The 23,818-nt window shown below is 43.1% G+C and overlaps 1 protein-coding gene across 2 annotated transcripts in view; it reads right to left on the reverse strand.

Annotated features, from left to right (window-relative positions):
* Window positions 1–23,818, reverse strand: part of Rasgef1b (RasGEF domain family member 1B) — a 525,564-nt gene that overhangs the window by 326,289 nt on the left and 175,457 nt on the right. For both annotated transcript variants that reach the window (XM_031336909.1, XM_031336908.1), the window contains exon 2: window positions 21,045–21,098. In XM_031336909.1, coding sequence (XP_031192769.1) covers window positions 21,045–21,098 — 54 coding nt within the window. The remainder of the gene's footprint in view (window positions 1–21,044; window positions 21,099–23,818) is intronic.

Consider the following 23,818-nt stretch of genomic DNA (forward strand, 5'->3'; position numbering starts at 1 on the left):
GGCTTTAAGAGAGTGACCCCTAGCTCATGCAGATGTCTTTGAGATACACAAAAAAAAGTGTGGTCCTTTAGTCGCTAAGAGGTAAAGACCTCTGAGAAGATGGGTCTCAGTCAAAACCCTAAGAATCCTAGGGAGCCAACACGCTTCCGAGAAGTCCAAGCAGGCTCTGATTCTCATTCCCAGAGTGGAGAGCAGTATACAAAGATGGGAACTAAGGCTTGTCAATAAGGGACAATAAGAAGCAAAGTCCATGGACATTACTAGAGAAAACACAAAAGCATTATTAATACTATTGTATCACAATTGTTGGTTTTGTGAACTTGTAACCTCATTGAGCTTTAGATTATAGCAATTTGTTGCTCTCAGACTACAAATAACAGTGCCATACTACTTTAGAAAAGACTGGTGTTACTTTTGAATCTGAGATGTCACTCCAGGCTCAAGTGTTAAGGACTTGGTTGCCACCTGGTGGGACTTGGGGAACTCATTGCATCCACGGGGCGCTGACTTAATCAGGAGATTAATCTTGATGAACTCATAGCTTTTTGGCATTACTGGAAGTGATGGAAAGTGGAATATGGGGCCTAATTGGAGGAAATACATTACAGATGTCATGCCCTAGAAATCACACCACATCTCATGCCTGCCCCTTCTCTCTTTGTTTCCCCACTGCTGGAAGGTGAGCTGCTTGGCCCCACCACAGGCCCAGAACAGATGAACTTCCCCCTTTTGAAATGCTCCCCTAAGAACTAATACAACAGGATGTCTACTGAAGCTAGGCATTAATGTATGCACCCTCTAACACAGAAACTCCTCACCTGAATATATGTCAAGATGAACAAGAGCTTGAGGCCATCAAGAAATTGGTACAAGAATTATTATAATGTTATTCATGGGAGCCTAAAACCACAAGCACCTAAAAAGCCTACCAATATTGGGGTCACTGGGAGAAGACAGTTCAGCTTTGCAAGCTAAACTCAGGTGTGGTAGTGTATGCTCCTAAGTCCTGTGATGGAATAAGAAGAGTTGGAGAGGTGGACAGTACATGAGGAACTGCACCCAAGGTTGTCCTCTGACTTCCACATGTGTGCACATACCCCCACACACCCACACACATACCTGCACCCACTCATGCACACAATATGAGTGAACAGTACACCTATTCCTGAATTGGTTAACAACCTATTATATTCTTAGAATATCAAACTGTATCTCAGATAGGGTTTTACTGCTATGAAAAGACACCACAACCAAAGCAACTCTTATAAAGAACAACATTTAACTGGGGCTGGCTTACAGGTTCAGAGGTTCAGTTCATTATTATCAAGGCAAGAACATGGCAGCATCCAGGCAGGCATGGTACAAGAGAAGCTGAGAATTCTACATCTTCATCTGTAGGCCTCTAATAGAAAACTGACTTTCAGGCAGCTAGGGTGAGGGTCTTAAAGCCCACACCCACAGTGACACGCCTACTCCAACAGGGGCCACTTCCTGGGCTGATCATATACAAACCATATTGGAAAGAAAATGAATTACTGGTCTGTGCAGTTCCACTGGTGACTCTCAGGGACATAACAAATAAAACAAGGCAAAACCAACAGATATGACATGATTCCATTTATGTATGGTTCAAAACTAGACAGACACCAACAGTACTAGAAGTCTGAAAATGGTTGTACTTCTCAGTTGGCTGGCAGGAGTAAACCAATGAGCTTCAGGTTTGTACCTCTACACAGACACTGCTGACACAGCAATATACACGGAGCACTGAGCTTGAGTACTGAAAATCCAAGCGTTTCTGTATGGAAGCTATATCTCATTTAAAAAACAAAAGGCTATGAATTTTTAAATGAACAAATTATGAATGTACTTATTAGTTCATGGAATGGATTAGAAACCAAACAGTAAAAGACTAGACAATCTTAGACCAGTGGTTCTCAACCTTCCTAATGCTACAACCCTTTAACACAGTTCCTCATGTTGTTTTAGTTTTAGGCTACTACATATATATGACCATCAACCATAAAACTATTTTTGTTGCTACTTCATAACTGTATATAAATAAATATCTGATATGCAGGATATCTTATATGTGACCCCAAAGGGGTCACAACCCACAAGTTGAGAACTGTTGTCTTAGAGAATTACAAAACCTTAGATTAAACATCTATGGCTACTTGATGAGCAAATGGTAGACTAATAATGTAACTTTACTCCAAAATATATTTTTAATTTGTTAAAAGATTATTATTATTGCCGGGCAATGGTGGCGCATGCCTTTAATCCCAGCACTTGGGAGGCAGAGGCAGGTGGACTTCCGAGTTCGAGGCCAGACTGGTCTACAGAGTGAGTTCCAGGACAGCTGGGGCTATACAGAGAAACCCTGTCTCGAAAAAACAAACAAACAAAATTATTATTATTATTATTATTTTATTGTTAGTGTGTATGTGGCGCGGTGGAGGGGAAGAGTCCAGATGCCTCAGAGGCAGAGATATATAATCTCTGGAGCTGGAGTTAAAGGCAGTTGTGATTCGCCCAACATGGCTACTGAGAAGCAAACATGGGTCTTCTTCAGGAATGGTACTCACTCTTAACCACTGACCCACCCCTTCAGTCCCTTAGAATAACTAATTTCTAAAGCCCTTCTTATTGAGACAAAGGTACCAAAGGGCTTCCGTGGCAGAGGAATCATCCGGGGATAAAAGGTCAAGGGTCATGCTGGGCAGACAGCAACTGCTTTGACTGTCCCAGTCTCCCCTTTCTGAAAGGAACATGGCTACCCTGTTTCTGCCTGGACATTGGGTCCAGGGTAGGTAATTTTCCATGAAGAGAATGAGTAGATCTATCTTTGGACCAATGGAAGCTCCATCCAAAAACAATGTAGAGACTCTCCCATGGCCCTGGCACTTGGGTTCAGTGTCCGTGACTGCATACCAACTCATGATACCTGCTATCATGATCTCTATTTACAAATGGAAGAAATGGCTCGGACAAGGCCACCACTTGATCCAGCATCATTAATGAGTGCTGGAGGAGGCGCTGTCTATGGACAGTTCTGCTCCTGAGTCGTCCAGTGGCTACAAATGAACTAGACATTGTACTGGCTGATGCTTCAGATATCATAAATACTACAGAGGCTGTGTTCACCAGTAAATCCATAACTAACAACTCTGCTGGAGTTGGGGAAGCATATTATATCACACTCTTTGGGAGTTTAAAAACACTAAAGTACATTAGAAAGCTAGGAGGAGCATTTTTATGGGCATAATAAAGAATTTCCAGGGCTGCAGAGATAGATCAGCAGTGAAGTGCTTATAGCACAAACACAAGGACCCAGGTCGGATACCAGCACTCACATAAAGCACAGGCAGTGTACACTTGCAGTCCTGGCACTGAGGAGGCAAAAACAGGAGGCTGCCTGGGGCTTGCTACCCAGCTAGTCTAGTAGAATTCATGAAATTCAAGTTCAAGGGGAGGTACTGCCTCAAAAAAAAATAGTATGGTAAACAATTTAAAACACAGCTGATGTCAGCCTCTGACCTTCACACACATGCATATACACAATGCTTACACGCATACATGTATATGTGTACATACACAAATATGTACTCTCTCACACACACATAAACATACACAAGTTGCCACATTTTCTCTGTCCAATCACATTAGAACAGTGACAGGCCTGTGGTTGGACAGGAATAGAGAGGTGGAGCTAGAGTTGGAGGAGGAGAAAGGTCAGAGAGCAGGAGGAGGAGTTTTTTTCATCATGGAGTCAGAGGATGATGAAGAGTCAGACCCCACGTTGTTATACAACCGAGCAAAGGTTTTTACAAAATAGATTACTTGGGTTAGAATATTGTCTTTATTATTTGGTTCTGAAATTATTGTATTGGCATCTTGTAAATTGTGATCTTATTATATAAACCTGATTGGATAGTAAAGCCTTAAGAGTCATGCTTTACCTATTGGGTCCTAGGCGCTACCTAGATGAATGTGGGGGTGTGTAAAGAGTTGCATGTGAGCGAGATGTTGCTGCTGGCTGGGAGAGGATAGCAAGAGCCTGGGAGGTACTGGCATTAGAACACGTTCCAGCAGGAAAGGGAGTTTGCGGGATAGATTCACTTTTACTAATGCTCGCAACAAAGAGAGAGAGAGAGAGAGAGAGAGAGAGAGAGAGAGAGAGAGAGAGAGAGAGAGAGAATTTGCATGCTAATATGTAGTGTAACAACTATGAACTAAAACCAAAAGCAGCAGCTGTCCCAGGGTGGAACAAACGCTGTATGATTACTCATTCAATCGCACAGCTCCTTCGCAGGACATCCCTGGAAAAGAGAGCACACACCTTTCTTTTCTAGGCCAGTCTTTCAAAGCATTGATATTGCTACCATATTCCTTGTAGCAACCTGGGCAGAAGGTACTAAGTGGGCGTACATCAGCAACATCTACAAACCTGAAGAAGGGGCTCCCTATGAGACACCAGGCAAGGCTGCCTTTCACACCTGAGCCCCAAATCACCTTAGAGAGTGACAGAAGGGATCGCCTCTCAAAATACCACATCGCCTAATAATGCTAGAGGACCTCCAGGTCTCCTTGCAACTTCCAAAGCAGCGTGGAATACAAGGTCAAGTTCACCCAAGGCGGCAGGCAGCCTGTCTTCCGGTGTGTTCCACCTGCTCCGGACGCTGACTTTCATGGCTTCCTAACAGAAAAGGGAAACAGCGCTTGCCTTCTCATCTTTCGTCTCATCTCTAAATCGGCACAAAAGCTTCTGCGAGGAAGCTTTCTCCAAAGAACACCGCTCGAAAGGCACTCCTTGGGAAGATGCAGCACCTGCCTCTCCCACCAAGACAGGTGGACGCTGGCAGTGGCTTTGGGGAAAGCGGCAGGTTGCTGGCACAGGCCCTCTGCTCTTCTCACAGGCTACCGCGTTCAGGTGTCTTGTGGCAAGCTGCCAGCTCAAGCCCTAATTAATTAAAGGACTTTCTTTGCTGAGGATATTGGGCATTTTGACATCTCGGTTGGATGCTTGAGCTCATGGAGGCCTTGGAAGAGCAGCTCTGCCTTCATCGCGTTTGATCTCCCCAGTGGGAGAAAGCAAGTGCCCAGAGTTGCAATAATCATATTAAGTACCAGGTTCCTTTGCCAAAGCACAGTGTACTCTTTTCTTTATCCTTCCCTAGAGGGAAACTCCCACTGAGTCATTTATTTGGTTCTCTGCTTATCTTGCAATTCCACACCGACAGCATCATTTTTTTTTCAACATACGTAGGCAGTTCCACGGGGCTGCATGGTTTGTGGTTTCAAAGGAGATCATTACATTTAAGCTCAATCCAAAATGGGGCAGGACAGAGTTGCTGGTCCTTGGTGATCGTATGTTAGAGGTGAGTCCCCAGTGAGGAAGACAGGAACAACCTTCAGCCCCTGGGTCAGAACAGAAGTAGGCTTTGGGCACCTTGCAGACAGAATCTACTCAGAAAACCGAAGATGCATTAGGGCAGGCAGATGAGTTAGCGGCTCTCCCAAAGAGGAGCATCCACAGCCTACTCTGTGCTAGCAGAGCATTTACTTTATGCATGTGTCATAGAACTTTACACTTTTGTGATTTACTTACCCTGTCTCCCGCAGACATTGAATCATTAGCTAACTTGTAACAGAAGTCCCTTTGACTTTGGCTCTTCAAATTATCTTCTAAGGCTTTTAATAATTAACTAATTGAGTCTAGGTGAATTGAACCATCTTCTGCCAGGGGCTAAAGACTTGACTAAATGTTAAATGTTACCGGTCTGCGGCAGGCTAGGAACATGGAGGTTTAGGATGGATACTTTGTTACCTTAAATAGGAGGTAGAAATGCAGAAGGAAGAAAGGATGGGAAGGACAAGATAGGAACAAAGAAGCTAACTGAGAAGTTTTTCAGAAAAGACAGAAGAACAAAGAAAAGGATACTTGGCAGGCCAGATATTACAGTGCCTTGTGGATGGTTATATCCACTTACAGCCACAAGGGACTGTTTCCCCAACACAATAAAGGCTTTGTATGCAAAGCCACAGTAATAATGAAATGCTAGGAAACTAAATCTTTTTGTTAAGCCTTGAAATAAATGTATTCAAGCAGCTATAATCCTCATAAATAGAAGCAGGCTTCAGGTGCCAAGCTGAATTTGCCTAATCTGACACTTAACTCTGCTTGAGCTGGGTAGGAATAAAATGTAGACTATCAAAAACAGGTTGCATGAAGATTTGGCCATCGATCCAGAGCTCTCCCCCACCCAAAGGGAAAGCGGAGCTGAGGATACTTATGTTTGAACTTCATGAGATGTCACAAAATCTACATCTAAGACTTCACATTTTTCTAATGAAATAATTTAATTATCAATGTCCCTGTGACACCAGGGCAGCTGTCAGGAGCCTCTGCTGCTATGACACTGCTGTTATTGTTACTGACAGAATTCTGACAGCACTAAACTAGCCCACTGTGGCTCGTTCTCTGCAGGTATTATCACTCCCATCCCTTACTCTCAATGAGGCATCAGTTGCCTGTTACCTGATTTATTATCATGATTTGAAAGCCTATGGTGTATGAGTCAATATACAGTAAAAAAAAAATTATATAATCTTCCAAAGCAAAGCTCTGTTCTCTATGAGAGAAAATAGAAAGGTCTGAAAGGTGTTACCCTAAAATTGAACACAGACATCTATAAAATGCTTTAGCTTTTATTCAAAAATTATTCTCTCTTCTTCTCAATATGCCCTGCAAGTTTTTCCATGCCTATAAATCCTTACCTTGCAAATTAAAAGAAGAAAAACTAAGAAACTGAGAGGAACACATAAGAGACAAAGGACATGGGAAAAATAGCAAGAAAGTAAGACAGGCAAGCTCTGGGCGAAGCCCTGGGCAGTGGTTCTTAAGCCTGCTCAGCCCCTGTCCATCTTCTGTGACCTTTCTGTGGAGAACAGCTCTCCAGACTCCTGGTCCAGAAGTTTGGGTGACCCTAATCAGTGCCCAGGCCTGCTCAGTCAACACACTCAATCCTCCAGACACTGTAATTTATTCATGAGTGGCTACTCCACCACACTGGTTCAGGAGGGGTCAATTCTGGGGGTTTGCCTTGAATTCAGATGAAGACAAATTCTTTTCACAAGTTGGTCAGTCAGTAGACAGTTTTCAATTTCATGGGAGGATCCTGCTGTAGGATAAAACCAAAGTTGTTGGAAATGTGAGCAGATGCTAGAAGGACAAAAAGAGATTCCCAGTGGAATTACTTCACTGGAGCATCGGAATGTGTTCATGCCCAGAGTCAACATCCCTGCCCTTGGCCCAATTATATTTGGCATTTTCCTTAAGTCACTTGGAGTTGGCTTATGGCACTTTTAACGATGTGACACAGACTTCAAATTACTGGCATATTACATATATCTGCTAATGAATTAGTGACTGATATTAACAAGACTCATGTTCACAAACGAGGTAATTTAATAAATAATGAAAAACTCTCACAGTGACCCGAGATGGTATTCAGGGTAAGTGAGAAGCACTTCAAAAGCTACCTATGTTCTTTATAAGTGGATAAGGAAACAACGTGAACCATGCCAGCAGACAGACAGGATATCGGTCTGTGCCTTTCTCCTGGGTGACCTTAGACAAGTTAATTAACTTCTCTTCACCTCTATTTGCTCATCTAGAAATAGAGATGGTAACTGTACCTCATGAGTCCACCGTGAGGACTACATGGATTAATCCCTACAAAGGGTTTATTAGAGTCGCTGGCACACATAAACCTTCAATAGCTGTTACGTTTATTTAATACTCAATAAATGCTCATCTGTTACTTTCCACCACATTGGCCTCTTCCCTCCTCAGTGTTAGCTCTCACCACATTCGAGCCTATGTCTGGCACTGTCAGTTCCCTCTACCTGGAATGCTTTCTCTCCAAAATCTGTGCAACCAGCTCTCCCACCCCCTCTTTAAGCAAATGAAACCTTCTGAGTGACCACAGATTCATTAAGGATTGCCAGGTACAGCTACGTTGCTGAGTAGAGAGTCTATGTTTGCAACCGGGAGAATACATTTTGAAACAGCAGGGATGCTTTTACCTACTCTGTTATTCGTTGTCTCTGAACTGGTGCTCGACTAGATGACTTGTATTACTGCAATTACCATCAGTATTTTCTGTCATAGCATATAAGGTAAACAAAGAGTTTGTAAGTTGGCAATGATCTTAGAGCTCATCTCTAGGACATCCTGTAAGCAAGGGCAGAAATGGCCATCCCCCAACATCCACGTTTTGTTGACTCCTTCTTGGACCTGTAAGGGAACTCACAGGTGCACACCAGGCAGCCTCTGGCTCTCCCACTGAGCAGCTTTGAGGTCACCACACACAGCTGCTATTTTTTTTATGGTTGGCTTGAGCAATAATTTAGGAGATTAGAGTAATCACCAAAGTGTAGAATTAAAATAAAGGAAAACAATCAACACAGAAAAGGGAGGGGGAACATCACTTTTGCCTATACAGTGCAGATCATTTACATAAACAAAAGGGAATGCACAGAGTGGGGAGACAAATCAGAGGTTGCAATTAGCTCAATTGTAGAGTAACTTGTTCCCATCCTGGGCAACAATAGCCAGAGTGATCATTCTTAATTGAGGTAAATTAAGTATTCTGACTACACCACTTTTATCAAAAGACTTGCAAGCCAGTGAAGAGATCCAATTTACACAAACTCTTCCCCATTCTTCACGCTGATTCATGGCTTAATCTTTCCCACTGCTTCTCACAGTCAGTATACTTTGCTGCCAACTAGAAAAACAAGATAAGATGTTTGTATGAATGCTCACTATCCAAAGTGCATCATGGAGAATTAAGTGTGTGTGTGTGTGTGTGTGTGTGTGTGTGTGTGTGTAAGAGATTTTGGAAAACAATGAGGGAGGGAAAGAAAGAGGGGGAGACAGGAGAAAAGAGAAGAGAGGAGGCTTGATAATACAGCAACCTAGAAGAAAAACTCTGTCATGAAGGGAACACATTTTCAGCCAGAGGGTCACCATAATATCTTTAGTGCCTGATAAAGAAACACACGGAAGAAACACATAAAATCGAGCTAGTAGTTATTCAACTAAACAGAGTACAGTATGCAGCCATCACCCACAGAACACTAGTGCACAATCATTAGATGCCCAATTCACACTCAGTGCAAGCGTAGTCAACACACCCTCATAGCTGCCACCCTGAAGTCATTCTGGCAGTTGGGAATTGCTCAACAAAACCCCCATGTTTCTTGTATCAGGTGTCCATGTAAGGGGGTGGGGGGCATGTTGCTAATTACCACCATCTCCACATAGCCTCCGTGTGTTAAACAGGCAGCTATGTCTGAAGCATGGGCTACAGAGGTCATCGCCTTGAAACTTGTTTCCATGCAGCTACGTCACAACAACTCAAGCTTAAAGGGAAGCGGAGAGCTGCATTTCATGGCATTTACCCTTAACTGCCTTCCTCCTATTAGCAAGGTTGCCATTGACCATGGTGAATGCATCATAAAATCCTCAGGCTTAACTTGTGCTTCTGCTGAGATAAGGGTGAGAGAAGCAGCTGCTCTGTCAATGAGGACTCAGCAGGGAAGCCTCACCCAAGAAAATGCTCACACACCAAGTGCTGCTGCTCCTGGGCTTCTGATGACACCACATAAAACTTGCTACCATTAAATTGCAAATGCGTGGTCACGGTTTCCTCTTTGACTCTTCCTTGGCATCAGAAATGCTTTTAAAAAAAAAAAAACAGAATGCTGTTCTGTCAATCATGAGACTATTTCCTATGAGCAATTTTAATTTTGTTAATAACTTGCTGGTTTAACCTGGAGTACAGGTGAACCCTTCCTTTCAGAAATTTCATCTTCAGAAGCTTAAGACTAGAGTATTCTTGGCATAAGGATGTGGTAGGAAACATTGAGGGAGTCACCAGTGTCTCCCCTATGTAATTATCTTCATGGCTTGTGCACTGGAACTCCATGCTCACTCCCATTAGCATCTTATACTACCAGGCCAGGTCCACCACCCACTGAAAGGCCTCCTTGTCATGAGGAAAAGGGCCCATACCAGGCTCTACTGATCCAGGACTATAAGAGCAAGTGAGTCTTCTCTTCAACATATGAGAGCACTAGAGGGATCAACATTTAGAAGATGCAATCAATCAATATCTATTCGAGGGAGACAGGTATTTGGTAATTGATTGTCTCTCTCTAAGCAGGTAAGAGCATCCTGCCTATGACTGTTCCAGGTTCTGACAGAGAAAGAGTAGACTCCTTCTTCCCTGTCTTTTTAGTTCAGGGTCTACGGACGTTTGAAACAATCCTGCTATGGATAGCTATGAATTAGCAAATGTTGAAATGTCTGCTCTGTGCTCAGAAGTGTGGCCAGTGATGAAGACATGGAAAAGTGTATAGCCCTCTCCCATTAGGAGGGTTTATGCATCATTTGTTAAGAAATGCTTCACTTCTACAGAGCTGGACTGACAGCACAACTGAACTCAAATACATGCTGAGTATTAGGAATTAGAACAGTTAAGAGCTAGATGTCCATATGAGAGTTTCTCCAGCTCCACTACAGTTAGCTTTTATTCCTCCAAATGCTGATGTTGGTCAAGTTTGTTGTTGGCACTTTCACTGATATTCTTGCTCATCTAGAGCAAAGAGAAAAAGTCAGAGTCAGAGCTAGCAAGGCTCAAATTACTCCCAACAAGTTCAGCAGCCGAATAATAATAGCCCATACTTATAAAGGTGCTACTATGAGAATTTTACACAGATTCACATAGTCAATCTTTACAGCAATTCTGTAAGTTGGCATTGCTAATTCTCTCTGGTAACAGAAGAGACAAGTCAGGCACTGAGACAAAACTCTAAGACTATGGGCAGGCATTCTAGAGCTGAGCTTAGATCAACTACCTTCCTCCCTCAGGAGAGTAAAACGTAAAAACAAACAAAAGGAACAAACACCCTCAATGATAGAAACTAAAACTAGGTTGTGGGACCTGAAAGGAGGACACATAGAATCCAGATCCAGTTTTCTTAGTTCAGATACTGTAAGCAAGTGCCAGTATCTTGCTAAGTCAGGAAGGAAAGAGAGAGGAGAGGTAGGAGGGAGATGCAGGGGAGGGAGGACATAGTAGTAGCTGCTCTTTGTTCAGTGGCAAAACAACCTAATTCCTATAAAGTGGGGACCTGCGTTCACATGTGGGGAAGGGATGAGAGCTTTGAAAATGTTCACGTCAATCTGTTCCCAGGAGAGAGCCCTACAATTCAGCAAAGCCTGTGTTCTATCAAAAACGAGGTTTCCCAAAACACTACTTTTAAAGTAAACAGCATTAAAATGTACTTGGAATGCCATCCCTTGCTGTGGCCACTCCAGAACGTGGTACTATGTCATCCCAAAAGGGAACTGAGAGATTTCCAAGATGCTGATGAGGCTGACTTCAGCTCTGTGCCCTCTCTCAGGGCATGGGAAGAAGTCATCATGTCCTAGGAGCCTGAGAATTCTGCCAAGAAACTGGGAATCGTGAGAATCTATCCAGCCAGCTTGTAGGATTCAGTGGATGCCAGCTAGACATTGTATATATGCCAGAAAGACACTACTGCACCTTACTGCTAGGGCCACGCTGGTCGCTGTTAAGGTTCACAGCATCATGGTTACATAGGATTGTGGTTTGCCTTTTTTGGAAGCTTGCATGGCACCTTCAGGTACCATGAAAGCTACCACTCAGTCAGGAATTCAGGTCAGTCCCAGCTCAGAGTTCTCTGTGCCATTTCTGAAGTACCTGGCATCTTCAGCAATAGGGGATTGCCTTCTTCCTCTGAGGGCAAACCAAGGGCAATGGTAAAAGGCTGCATGTTAGGGGAGTCTCTTGGACAGTGCTGAGCAACTCAAGAGAGAGCTTCTCAGGTCTAGTACTGGGGGCTTTGTTAGGTGGTCTTTTGCTCATGGAGGGAGCATTGTTAGCCCCTCCACGATGAGAGAGGCTTAAACTGTTTATACATATTTTTATACAGAACTGTGTGTATGATAGAGATTTAAGTTTTTGTTTGCTTTTGGGGTTTTGTTATTATTATTGTTTGGTGTCTGGGGGTTTTGTGTTTGTTTGTTTGTGTTTTGTAAATAGTTAATGGCACTTCTGTCTTAGTTAGGGTTTTACTGCTGTGAAGAGACACCATGACCAAGGTAAGCCTTATAAAGGACAACATTTAACTAGGGCTGGCTTACAGTTTCAGAGGGTCAGTCCAATATCATCAAGGTGGGACCATGATAGCATCCAGGCAGGCGTGGTACAGGAGGAGCTGAAGGTTCAACATCTTCATCTGAAGGTTACTAGCAGAATACTCACTTCCAGGCAGTGAGGATGCGGGTCTTAAGCCCACACCCACAGTGACACACCCACTCCAACAAGGCCACACTCCTAATACTGCTACTCCCTGGGCCAAGCATATTCAAACCTTACAAACACATATATTCCTTATAGTTTTCTCAGGCATCCTTACTGTTAATTTGCTCTCCCCAGTCCTCCTTCTGTATTTACATCCATCTTCCTCCCTAAAGAGCCCCTTTCTTATTCTCCAGACCAGATCACTTGAACCTTGCTATTCCCTGTGTTGCTCTCAACAATCTTCTCACACCCTCTTCTGCAACACACCCTGAACTGGGTACAAGAAAGCATGCGTAGATATATCCACTGGGCCTGGGTCCACAGCTCTGCATTCTGATTGGCTGAGGTTTTTCTGTAGTCATCTCCAGTTGCTACAAAGAGAAGTTTCCTTAACAAGGGATGAAGACTAAACTTGTCTGTCAGCATAAGGATGAATGTTTAAACTGTTGTTAGGAATTACGCCAGCTTAGTAAAGTAGTGGTACTCCAATAACCATGACTTTACCAGCACCAGATAAACATAGGTTTCCATTACGCAGCATAGTTTCCCTCTTGTTGCCAAAAGATCAAAAAAATTGTTGTGAGATTGTGACTCCTTGTACTGTTGAAACTATACCCATCAAATCTCATCAACGAATCTGCCAAAGCATGAGCTGAACAAGGGTGACACCAATAGACAGGCCAAAGTAGCCAGGAAAAGCCTTAATCATTCAGGCAATGAGGGATGCCGAGAGTGGGAAAGACTACCTTCCCAATGAAGAGTCCACTGACTATATATTTAATATGGATGAGCAGGGTATATTTAATACTATATATGTATATATACATGCATATAAGCATACAATAACAATTTATGGGAAAAAAGTCTATGAATCTGAAAGAGCAATGGGAGAGTTTGGGGAAAGGAAAGGGGAGGGAGAAATGTTGTAACTATAATGTCAAATTTTAAAAATAAATGAATAACAACAAAAGAAAGATAGACACAATATAGTTTCAAAAGGTTGGAGAATCAAGCATGAATCACTACCTTAACTGCATTCATCTATTTCTTCCAGTGCAAGACTTTGACTTAGGGCCCTCCCTCCTCCTGTCACTAAATGCATATAAGTGTACAGAGAATGTGTCCAAGTGGTCTCTGAGCTCACTGGATGAAGTTTTACCTCTAATGCGAAGCGGTGATGCCTACCTGCATTGATAACTTTCCTTCAGGAGGTGACTAAAGAATACACAAGGTGATGGTTAGTGGAAGCACAAGCTTTTCATCAATAAAGATGAATGGGCCTTGGTAAAAGGATAGTAATACTGAGAGTTATGGTAGGGACTCACACTTGATTCTCCAACCTTTTGAAACTATATTGTGCCTACCTTTCTTTTGTTGATCCTTCCCCTGTCTGTCACCTATACCTGTCCAGCATTCCTAGCCTTCTTAAGATCTGCTCAGGGTGAAAGCCGCAGGGGACAGAATGAGCCGGAGAATGGTAGTAAGTAATATCCTTCTTGTACATGACTCTCAGACTCACGGCTATAGGGTAAACAGACTGGGCCAGAACGTCCTACCTCACAAAAAGTACTGAGTCAAAAATGACAGCATCCAAATTATCTCTCACTGAGATATATAAAAAGATCAAAACACAAAAATACAGCCAACAGTTGGCGGCACACCTATACCAAAGAACCCCCTGGAGGAGTACTTGTCACCCAGCGCTCACCAACGGATGTGGGTATGATAACTCCTGCAGGCTGAGTTGAGCCTGAGATGTGCCCTAGGGTGAGTTATTTCATATATTAGCACATTTGGGTTTTTTTTTTTTTTCACAATCAGCAATAAAGAGTACCTTATAAACGGCAGTACTCAATTGATAATCCACAATAAATGGACAAATGCATGTACTTACCCGGAGACATCTCTAGGTTTTCTGCATTAACACTTAGGAAAACAAAAGTTCTTATAACACTACAACATGGTGTGGGAGGGGCAGACCTTGGGGAACTTCCCACCTAAGCACACCAGTCTCCCTAGTCATTGGTTAGCACCTTATTTTAGTGCAAAGAAATGACCTTCATAAATAAACCCTGAATATAACTATTCTTTTCTCAACTCAAGTAAAAAAACAAACAAAAAAGGGGGGGCTCGGAGAAGTAAATAGCTTGCTTGTTAGAACCACACAGTCCTAGAATGAAGTCATGCTGCCTGGTAGGCATGTATGAGGTGATTCCCTTTGCCAAATAAACTTTTCTGAGCCTTTACTACCTCACAGCTATTGTTTGACTATTTCTAACAGAATCAGCCATTGTTTCTTTCCAAGAGCTAATAGCTTGGAGGAGGTGGGACCCATTAAGTCTTTAAAAGCTAGTGGGGGAAGAAAGTTGCAAAAGATCAAGAGCTACACTATACAGGCGCCAGACTGCTGGATCCAGACTCCAACACCTACGAGGGAAGGATCCCATGCAAGCTCCTTTGTGCCTCTGGGCCTTGGTTTGTATGTCTATTAAAGAGTAATGGAGTTCTTTCTTCAAAGAACAGTTACAATAACCAAGTGAGATAATCTGTGTAAAGCTTTCAGAGGAAAATGAGGAACATGGGGAACATTTGACAGGCAGAACATTGGTAGAAATTGCACAGTTTCATTATCCCTAGTCTCAAAACCTGAAATCCAGAAACATTTTGAATACTATGTGAGGATGATCAGGAGGCAAATTCTACCTTTGACTTCATATGACAAGACTAAACTTTCTTCAGGCTATGTGCATAAGATATGTATGAAATATAGAGGGATTTTATATTTATATTTAATCTTGTGTTCTATCCTTAAGATATGCATGTGTTATGTATGTGCAAATATTTGCAAACTTATTTTTTAAAAGCTGAAATACAGACTCAACCTATATTAAGACTAACTATAAAATGTTAAGTAGCCAAGAAGTAAAAGCTCTACTCTTTCTTGTGTTCTGCTTTCACTCTTGCTGTGATGGTGAAACACTCCAACCAAAATAGACTTGGGGAGGAAGGGATTACTTGACTTACAATTCCAGGTCATAGTCCACCATAGAGGAAAGTCAAGGAAGGAACTCAAACAGAAACCATAAAAGAATGCTTCTTACCAGCTCATGCATTGGCTTATGCTCAGCTAGCTTTCCTAGACACTCCCACCTGCCTAGGGAATGTGCCGCCCACAGAGCTCTAGCCCTCCCCATGTATGAATAGTCAGTTAAGACAACCTTACAGACTGACTAGTGACCAGTGGCCAGTATGATCTGGGCAATTACTCACTTGAGGCTCCCTCTTTGCAGATAGATGACTCTTGGCCGTGTCAACTTAGCAATAAAACTAACCAGCACGCCTGAATAACAAGAGCACCAAGTCACAGACGTCATGATAGGAGGGGTCTGTCCATGGAGATGCAAAGCCTCTGAGAAAGACAAGAGGGGGAGGAGCCCACTCAGGAAGAAGCAGCACAGAGTTCTCAGAGTTCACATTGAGCAGTGTGCTCCAGGCCTCTACCACTCCAGCCATAGCACAGAGTTCTCAGAGTTCACATTGAGCAGTGTGTTCCAGGCCTCTACCACTCCAGCCATAGCACAGAGTTCTCAGAGTTCACACTGAGCAGTGTGCTCCAGGCCTCTACCACTCCAGCCATAGCACAGAGTTCTCAGAGTTCACACTGAGCAGTGTGCTCCAGGCCTCTACCACTCCAGCCATCTCATGGATTAATGGAGAAGGGAGCTGGGGGAGATGAGAGTAACCTCTCCTAAAGAACAGGGACTTTAAACAGTGGAGACTGGAATGATTCCCTGGCAGGGTGGGGTGGGTTTTATAATAAATAACTCTGAAATATGCTAGAGTTTTAAATGCTGTTATTTTTATGTCTTTACTGGGACATTCATTATGTCACTTAGATGTGTTTTTTTTTTTTCCTTAAGTTCTTTTTTGTTTTTTTTCTTTGTCATTTATTTATTTATTTATTTATTTTACACTCCAGATTTTATTCCTCTGCCCAATCCACCCTCCAACTCCATACCGCACCCCATACCTCCTCCCCACCCCCTGTCTCCTTGAGGATGTCCCTACTCTTCAACTCTTACCCAACCAGATCTCTAAACTCCCTGGGCCTCCAGTCTCTTGAGGGTTAGGAGCATCTTCTTTGATTGAATCCAGGCCCAGCAGTCCTCTGCTGTATATGTGTTGGGGGGGAGTGGCTCATATCAGCTGTTGTATGCAGCCTGATTGGTGTTCCAGCATCTGAGAGATCTCAGGGATCCAGGTTATGTGAGACTGCTGGTCTTCTTACAGAGTCTCCCTCCTCCTCAGCTTCTTTTAGCCTTTCCCTAATTCAACCACAGGGGTCAGCAGCTTCTGTCCATTGGTTTGGTGGACAAATATCTGCATCTGACTCTTTTGTTGCTTGTTGGGTCTTCTGGAGTACAGTCATGATAGGTCCCTTTTTGTGAGTGCTCGGTAGCCTCAGTAATAGTGTCAGGCCTTGGGACCTCCCCCTAAGCTGGATCCTACTTTGGGCCTGTGGCTGGACCTTCTTTTCCTCAGGCTCCTCTCTACTTCCCTCCCTGCAGTTCTTTCAGACAGGCACAAATATGGGTCAGAGTTTTGACTATGGGATGGCAACCCCCTCCCTCACTTGATGCCCTGTCTTCCTGCTGGAGGTAGGCTCTATAAGTTCCCTCTTCCAACTGTTGGGCATTTCATCTAAGGTCCCTCCCTTTGAGTCCTGAGATTCTCTCACCTCCCAGGTCTCAGTCACTTAGATGTTTTTAAGTAACTTGATATGAGCAGCATTTATTATATGCTATTTTAGAATATAACTCTAATAGCAGGTTGAAAAATGGAGCAGAGAAGGAAAAAACTTGGCACAAGGAAAAATCGAGGAGAGAATTGTCACAATCCCTCCAAGGAAGAATAAAGAAGTAATGGTGGTGATAGAGAGGTTCCAGCGATGTTTCAGTGTGGTATTTATAGGCTTTTGCAATGGCTGGCTATGAGAATTGAAGGCAGAAAGCAGGTGTGACCCTGGGCTTGCTACCTGGGGTGATGCAGCTATTAACTGGGGTGATGTTACTTGAGAAGAATGTTCAGGATGTAGAACATGCATTTATGTTTGGGCATGGGCTCTGGAACACCAGCATAGGAAAGACCCCCAGTCACTCAGCAACTTGGACTTAGAAGAAATTTAACTATTTGAGCTACATTAGTGAGTGATCTTATAATGAATGGAATGGCATTAATGGTTCAAAATAGATCTGTAGACAAGACAATTACTGTAAAGTAGTATCTCTTGAGGCTTCAGAGATGACTCAGCAGTTAAGAGCACTTTCTCTCCTGCAGAGGACTCAGGTTCACTTCCCAGCACTCACATGGTAGCTCACAACCCAGTGCTCTGTACCTTCAGTTTCCGGGGACCTGGCACACTACTCTGACATCTGTGGGCATCAGCCACATACACGGTGCACATACATACATGCAGGCAAAGCACTAACACACATAAGAACTTTTTTAATGAAAAATATCATATCTTGGTATTAATAACATACCAAAGTCTTTCTTAATGTCCCTATCTATAAAACAGAAAAAAAGTAATTAAGCATCTTGAGTTTTTCTAATTATTTTCTAATTAGTGTTCATCATGGATGAACAATAGTTTTACAGACTCGGAGACTAAACAATCACCCTCATAGAGAAGTAAATAAATTGATTATCACTATATAATGGCATGACTGCATTCTTTGTTCCCTTTTCCCAGATGAATTGTATTCTTCCCTGTAAGGTTAATTTTGTGCTTAGAATCCCAAACACCCCGGTCTTCGCAGTAGCCTCACGCAGAAGACATTCTCCAGTCTCTTTGCAGAGAGCCCTAATCTTTCCCACCCATGGTCCTCTCTCACAGCATTTAAGAACACTTAATCATCTATTTTGAGATGTACTCCTTCAGTCCCATAATCCTGGTCCAACTAATCATCTCTGTCTTTTCTATAACAAATCCCTCTAAAGATAATCATTTCAAGTTCCTCATCCTTTTCAATCCTACACCCACCACAACCTAATTTGCATGTGCATCCTTTTGACCTTGGTAAGTATCAATGTGCATCCTTTTGACCTTGGTAACCATCAGCGCAGCATACGGCATGACCAAAGCCAACGGACACTGCACACAATTATTTAACTCAACCTCTTAGCAGCATTAACTTTGTGAGGAGAGCCGACCCCTTCTGTTTGGAACTTTTTTTTTTATCGAGTTGACTTCTGACTCATCATGCTTCCCTGGTGATTCCCAGCCTTTGTGGTTCTCTACTTCCTACAAAGTTGGCAGTTTTCTTCTAGCTCTTCTGTGGTAATTCCCCTAAATATTCTTTGCTGAGCCCATTTATTTTCAGTTCAACATACTCCCAGGGTGATCTCATGTTTTCCCATTCTTCCAACCATTCCCTGTGTGCCTATCGCTCTCGTGTTCATATATCCAGCCCAGGATCCTTTCCTGAGGTATAAGTCAGCATGCCCAGCTATCTTCTGGGCATCCTTAGTAAGGATGGATGACAACACAAAACTGACATACAAATGTATATGTACTTCTTTCCCAAACCTGGCCTTGTGCTCATGTAACTTGGTCACCAGACTATCCACATATATCTCACATAACAGGCACTCAGTGATCAATTGTTAACTGAAATAGGTCGGGGCACAGTCCTAGAAATGACTCAGGAACAGAAGTAATAAATAAACCAGATGACATTATAAAATATACTTGATAAATCAACATTTTTCAAAGAGCAGGATTATGTAAAACAGCCCATGTTTGCATTGAAAAAATCACTTACATAAATGTAAACGTGAATCGATGACGTTTGACATGTCTGGTGAAAATGTTTTGAGAGTGTGACCAAGGATCTCAAACTCCCAAGGTCGACAGAAGATTGAGTGTGGGTATAAGGAGAAAGCAGCACCATCTTCCACTGTGAGCCGTGTCTGCACTGCACTCAAGAAAGCCAACAGCTGCTCTCCCCATTATAGCCCATGTCTTCCTTGTTCAGAACAAGCATGCTGAAGGGAGAAGTCCCAGGACACTCCACGAGAGCTTGCCACACTCAGAGAACAATACATAAATCTAGGCGATGCAAAAAAGATAGATGGCTATAAAATCAACGACTACAATAGCTAGTGTAAAATCTAGTATTGCCAGACACTTTGTAAGTACTTTATGCATATTATTTCATATACTGTATCAGTTGGGTACAATTTCTAGTCCCATTTTACAGATGATAAACATGAGATGCCCATAGGCATATAATCAACCCAAGTAAGTAGTAAGGAACAGAACCACCTTCCAAAAGCAAATCTCCACACTCCGTGCTCGTAGGAATCAACCATAACCATGCCCTATCAGAAGTGGTAAGGAAAATACTAGCCTGGAAATGAGATATAAGAGGGATTCGGCAGAAAGCACACAAGCTGGTCTACACTTAAATAAGCAGGTAGACATCATAGGAGGCAGGTGTTGGCTAAGCCAAAAGATTCTAATTCTTTGACTTGTCTCACTAGGGAACAAGCAGGCTCATAAAGATCACTGTCAGTAGAGGACAGAGGTCCATCTATAAATAATATCAAAGCTAGTCGCACCCTGGGAAAAAGGTGAACCTAGCAAGCCCTTAAAGTCTCTTTGTTCAGAGATCTGTGGTCCTAAACATAGTGCATGGCTCTCATCCCTGACAGTTCACAACCTGCTGCAGAGAATAAGGCAGACACAGCAGAACTCGGGAAAGATAAATCATTAAAAAAAAAAAAAATCTATCAGAGTAATAAAAGAGAGTGGGTCCTCACTCTTCCTCTAAAGATAAATACCTTTCCCTATTTCCTTACCAAGCAATATTAAAGACAGAAATCACACCACACAAAAATGCCATGATAGAAAGTCATATGAAATGCCAAGTAACATGTTAGCCATAAGTCAAGTCTTCATGCACCTGCTTTCCCTTATCAATTGATAGTGGCAAAGAATTTATTTGAGTTGTCTGGACTGTGAAATCGTTTCTCCTCCTCTCCTAGAAGGACAGGATCTAGTTAAATCGGAGATTAAAGAGGTGGATCAAAGTGACCCCTGGCCCTCAAAGCCAGGAATTAGCCACGCCGTGATTGCAGGCAGGCTGCAGGCATGACCTGTCAGATGTGGGTGAAGCTAATCCTTTTGCAAAGCATGACAAGCTTTCTCAAACCCGACTGTGGTGACGCTGAACCAGACTTTCATGCTACATGACCACTTTCCAAAATCCAAAGTCATTTGGCTATTGTATTGAGCATGTGTCATACAACTGTTACACTTGCAGTCAAACACTCAAACTCAGAAGGCTGAGGTTCGCTTTACACCACGGGCCTGTACTTCCTGGTGCTAATCTTGTATAATAAAATATCAGATGATAGCAATATGGAAATATAGGAAGTTGGTGTTCCTCTATAATAAAATGTTGTTAAACAACAATTCCCAAGTTCGTACAATGACACTTCTACTTCATACCCTTAAAAGATGCTCACAGTATACCATCACCACCCTCAGAGACCACAGCTTCTCAATTAAACACCCACGATCCTGAGGCAGTCAGTCCTCTGAGGTTGTGCTGTGGTTCTCACATGCCCACTCCTTACCTTTTTGTAGTCAGAGGAGGACTTCTCACCAGCCAGTGTGGTAAAGATGGTGCCCTGTAAGACAGGAAAGCACAGACACATCAGAGCTCTTCAGAGTGGACAACATCACCTTCGATTTGGCTTCTGGTTTAAGTGCCCCTTATGTCCATTGCCACCAGTTTCCCTGCATTAACATGTGTCTACCCTCTGCATTTCCAAGGCCACTATCCCCAGGTTAGCCCATTTGTTACAGGCAAATGAGGAAATTACTCTCACCTTCATTTTCTTAGACAAAAGTCAAATGATAAAGTCTTCAAAGTGACTTCCATTGTGACCCTGAGCTCTGGAGTAGAGCCTTTTCCTAAGTAAGAGAGAGATTCTACATAACAGTGCCTGGGCTCAGTGTCTCCTGCTTTTTTTTTTTTTTTCACACTCTTCCTGTGGCTGACCTCTTGCCTATACCTGTTGGCATGTATATTTTCTTGGCATTATGTGCCACTTACAAGACTTTCTAGGATCCAGAGTTGTCTAGGAATTTACATACGTAAGGTGGTTCCTCTTAAACTATCTCACAAACACACATGTAGCCATTCCTAGCCACACAAATGGCTCGGAGTTGTAATCTGTTCTTCTTCAGTGCAAAGCTAATGTACATTTCTAATGATTAAATCTGCTCTGTGGCCTGTTTTTATGAGGTAGACAATAGTGAGAGAACATGTCCAGTGGCCATGCAAAGGATAGATGCAAGATTGATAGTGGGAGCAGCTGAGTGCCATGTCACACAGCCCCCATCTGGAAGTCTCTGGTGGAAGGCAGACTTCACATAGTAACCCTACAAAGTGAAGCTCAGGAAGAGGAAGGGAGAAAGGAGAAGGACTCCCACATAATGCAAACCGCATCTTTAGCCCTCAGATGTTGACTGCTGTCTACTCATGTGGCTAAGCCACAGGATTTTCTGCATCAGGTCTTTGAACATTGGAGGCAGATGATTCTCTGTTGCAGAGGAGAGGGGTATGTTACCCACCCCAAGGTGACCTACTGCCCTTCTGAATTCTATGTCCCTGGGACCAATAATATCTCTTTGTCAGCTTCAATTGTAACACAACCCTGTCTTGAGACATTTCCAAACATTTCCTGGGGACAAAGCTACCCCCAGCTGAAAGCGGCAGGTCAGACCTCTAACAGAGCTTGTAGAAATGACCCTGAATTCCACGCGTTGCAACAAGATTTTCCCCAGGAAACAGAAATCTGGTGGCAGGATTCCTCTGCCCACCACTGAATTCCAGTGTCAGTCTCTACTCTAATGAGGAGGCAGGATCTGAGGAAGGCCTGAATTCCAACTGCCAAAGACTCCAAGTGGGGGCGTCTCAAGGACCACAGCTACTAAGCCCCCACGAAGCCCAAGATATCGCAGCAGGTCTGGCAAGATTGCTCCCTGGGCCAAAGCTCTTATTGCAACAGCCTGGTAAACTGAGGAGGGAAATGCCCAGATCCCACAGCGGAAGGAGAGCATGGACTTCTGAAAGTTGCCCTCTGACCACTACACGTGAGCTGTGGCAGGCATATACCCATACTTGTACCCATCTGACACACACACACACACACACACCAACATGCACACTCATGGGAAGAGCAATTTAGAACATGTCTTTATATGTTTGGGGTGTGTGCACATGTTTGGGTATGTGTATGTACATTGGTGCATGTGCATCTAGAGGTCAGAGGTCAGGTGTTTTCCTTGTTTGGTCACCATGATATCTTTCAGGATGGGGGTCTCTCTAAATGTGGAGCTCATCAGTTCAGCTAGGCTGGCTGGCCAGTGAGCTGGGGGAGATCTGCCTAGCTCAGCCTCACCAAGCTCTGACATGCACCTCTGAACCCAGATTTTGCATGGGTGCTGTCTATCCAGACTCAGATTCCTGGGCAATACGGTGATCATGTTACAGACCGAGCCAACTCTCAAGATCCAAGAGACATCTGACACTTCAGACATGAGTGTCGTAATCCTAGGAGAAACGACCCACAAAAGTAAACAATACCATTCATTTCCTTTCTTTAGACTAAGCCCAGGTGAAACGCATTAGGAAAAGGAAAGAGTCAGAAAGGGGCGAAAGTAGCTTCACACAGAAAAAAAGCTGATGCATCCGGCTACAAATGTTGCATTTGTAGAGAGGGACCTGAGCCAAAGGACAGCACACAGTAAAGTCTTAATACCTGGAAAGAGTGCCCGGGGAGTGGCATGGGTCCATGACCGTCCATAGCCCTCATTTAGCTACTCTCTAAGAAGATTTTACTTAGACGGTTGGTCAGTTTCATGTCATTCCCTTCAAAAGACTTGAAGTGGCATCCAGTTTCCTAATTGCAACTATTGTGAATGACTTTAGGTAGGTTTTCTGAACCTTGCCAGAACGCGCTCAGCTTAATTACTGAAATGGAAGACTCGCAGCCTGGTAACGTGCTCACACTGTGACCTTCTTCACTATTGCATCAATATTTTTTCTTCGAAAGGAGAAACCTAACGAGTCACTGCCACGAAAGTTTGCATGAAGGCCATGTTTATCACATTACACAGGCACAACCAAGCAGGGTATTTTTTTAAAATGCCCAGCTTCCAACCTTATTCATGAAATGACCTGCATGGGCTGGACAGTATCTGAGGTTGACAAAGCAATTTCTTCAAATTTGCTTAGAAAGCAAAGTCCTACTTTTGTTTATTTATATCCTGATGTCTAAAATGTCTCTTATAGGATCTGTTTTCAGACTTGGGATTTGATTCTTTTTTTTTTTTTTTAAAA

Source organism: Mastomys coucha, unplaced genomic scaffold, assembly GCF_008632895.1.
Source record: "Mastomys coucha isolate ucsf_1 unplaced genomic scaffold, UCSF_Mcou_1 pScaffold22, whole genome shotgun sequence".
Taxonomy (NCBI): domain Eukaryota; kingdom Metazoa; phylum Chordata; class Mammalia; order Rodentia; family Muridae; genus Mastomys; species Mastomys coucha.